This window comes from Sinocyclocheilus grahami, unplaced genomic scaffold (assembly GCF_001515645.1).
Source record: "Sinocyclocheilus grahami isolate Dianchi unplaced genomic scaffold, SAMN03320097.WGS_v1.1 scaffold2136.1, whole genome shotgun sequence".
NCBI lineage: Eukaryota > Metazoa > Chordata > Actinopteri > Cypriniformes > Cyprinidae > Sinocyclocheilus > Sinocyclocheilus grahami.
In genome coordinates this window covers 84,956-86,708 of record NW_015507315.1, presented here as the reverse complement: position 1 = coordinate 86,708, position 1,753 = coordinate 84,956, and the positions used below count along the sequence as shown (strand labels likewise).

The window sequence follows — 1,753 nt, the reverse complement described above, 5'->3', positions numbered from 1 at the left end:
GATCATCTGTACAGTTGAAAATAAGGGGCACAAGGGCACAGATATACTAGAAGTTGTATATGCCAAGAATTTGAGTAAATTAATTGTTTAATGAAAACTTCACAACAAGTGATTGTAGCCACTTCGTTGAGGTTTACTAAGTCAACTAACAACAATTGGTCTTAAACACTTCATGAAGGTTAATTAAATAAACTAAATTAACAAACTGCAAGTAGACTTAAATTGGATTCACAATTACAATGGTATAGTTTTCACAAATTTCCAGCTCCCAGCATGCTTTCCTGTGATTTGTTTGCTCAATGAAAACGGAGTCTATATTATTCATCTATTTTGTAATTGTGTCTACACAAGGTATTTTTTTTTTTTTTTTACAAATGCTGTCGATTTGACTGTGAGCCTGTTTGCGTGCCGCTTGTTTTCAGTGAGTTTCAGCTAATAATGGACGCTAAGGGTCCAAAAAAAAAAAAACCACACACACACACACACACACACGAGTAACGCATTTAATTCAATGCAAGTTTTAAGCAGAGACTTTGCCTTTTGTTGTTCTCGTCTAAAGTAGGTTTGAAATTATCCCTTTGGATAGTTTTAAGCACAGGATGGCTTTACAAAATAAAGAGGAATAATACTTCGAATATAATTCACTCTGTAGGTAACACTTGCTATTCATGCTTTGAATGTTTCGTGCTGTATATTGAAGTGGCATACTGTCTATATGCACAAACTAAAGCTGACTATCTGTGTCCACGCAGTGAAGCCGGGTCAGTGTCCCATACCGGAGATAATTCCACTGTGTGCTGAAAGCTGTTTTCATGATGGCCAGGGTCATGCCACACAGAAATGTTGCCCAACCACCGGTGGCTTTGCATGCAGTGAACCACGTGGTCAGGGAAGAGGTCGGGCAAGTTGCCAGGGAAGCGGCCAGGGCCAGGAAAGTGGCCAGGGAAGCGGTCAGGGTCAAGAAAGCGGTCAGGGAAGCGGCCAGGGTCAGGAAAGTGGCCAGGGTCAGGGAAGCGGCCAGGGTCAGGGAAGCGGCCAGGGCCAAGAAAGCGGCGAGGAAAGTGGCGAGGGAAGCGGCCAGGATCAAAAAAGTGGCCTGGGAAGCGGCCTGGTAAGCGGCCGGGGTCAGGAAAGCGGTCAGGGCCAGGCAAGATGCCAGGGAAGCGGTTATGGCCAGGGAAGCGGCCATGGTAAGGGAAGCGTCCAGGGAAGAGGTCAGGGAAGTAGCCATGGTCAGGTAAGTGTCCAGGGAAGCAGCCAGGGAAGCGGTTTGGGTCAGGAAAGCGGTCAGGGCCAGGCAAGAGGCCAGGGAAGCGTCCATGGAAGCGGTCAGGGAAGCGGCCATGGTCAGGGAAGACGTTATGGCCAGGGAAGCGGTCAGGGAAGCGGTTATGGCCAGGGAAGCGGTCAGGGAAATGGTTATGGCCAGGGAAGTGGTCAGGGAAGCAGCCATGGTCAGGTAAGCGTCCAGGGAAGCGTTTATGGTCAGGGAAGCCGCAATGTAAGTGGTCAGGGAAGTGGTCATGGGAAGGGTCAGGGATGTGGTCATTGAAATGGTTTTGGGAATTTTGCGTAACTTACTGGAGATCTTTTCAATTCAGTGCTTTATTAATATGGCATGTTTTCCCTGTTTGCTCAAACAGTTTAGAAAGATTTTGTCCCTCTCCCACCCTCACCTCCTCAAATAAAGAATTGCTTGATTGAAGAGTTGGTGTTTTTGGTATAATTTGGCTGTTTTCTCGCATAACTGATT

The 1,753-nt window shown here is 46.6% G+C and overlaps 1 protein-coding gene across 1 annotated transcript; it reads left to right on the top strand.

The window, feature by feature from the left end:
* Positions 1-376: 376 nt before the first annotated feature.
* LOC107574176 (keratin-associated protein 6-2-like) lies at positions 377-1,552 on the top strand. Its single transcript, XM_016260637.1, has 3 exons — positions 377-421; positions 753-1,022; positions 1,323-1,552. Coding segments are annotated over exons 1-3 (501 nt in total). The 5' UTR covers positions 377-420.
* The last annotated feature ends 201 nt before the right edge of the window (positions 1,553-1,753 follow it).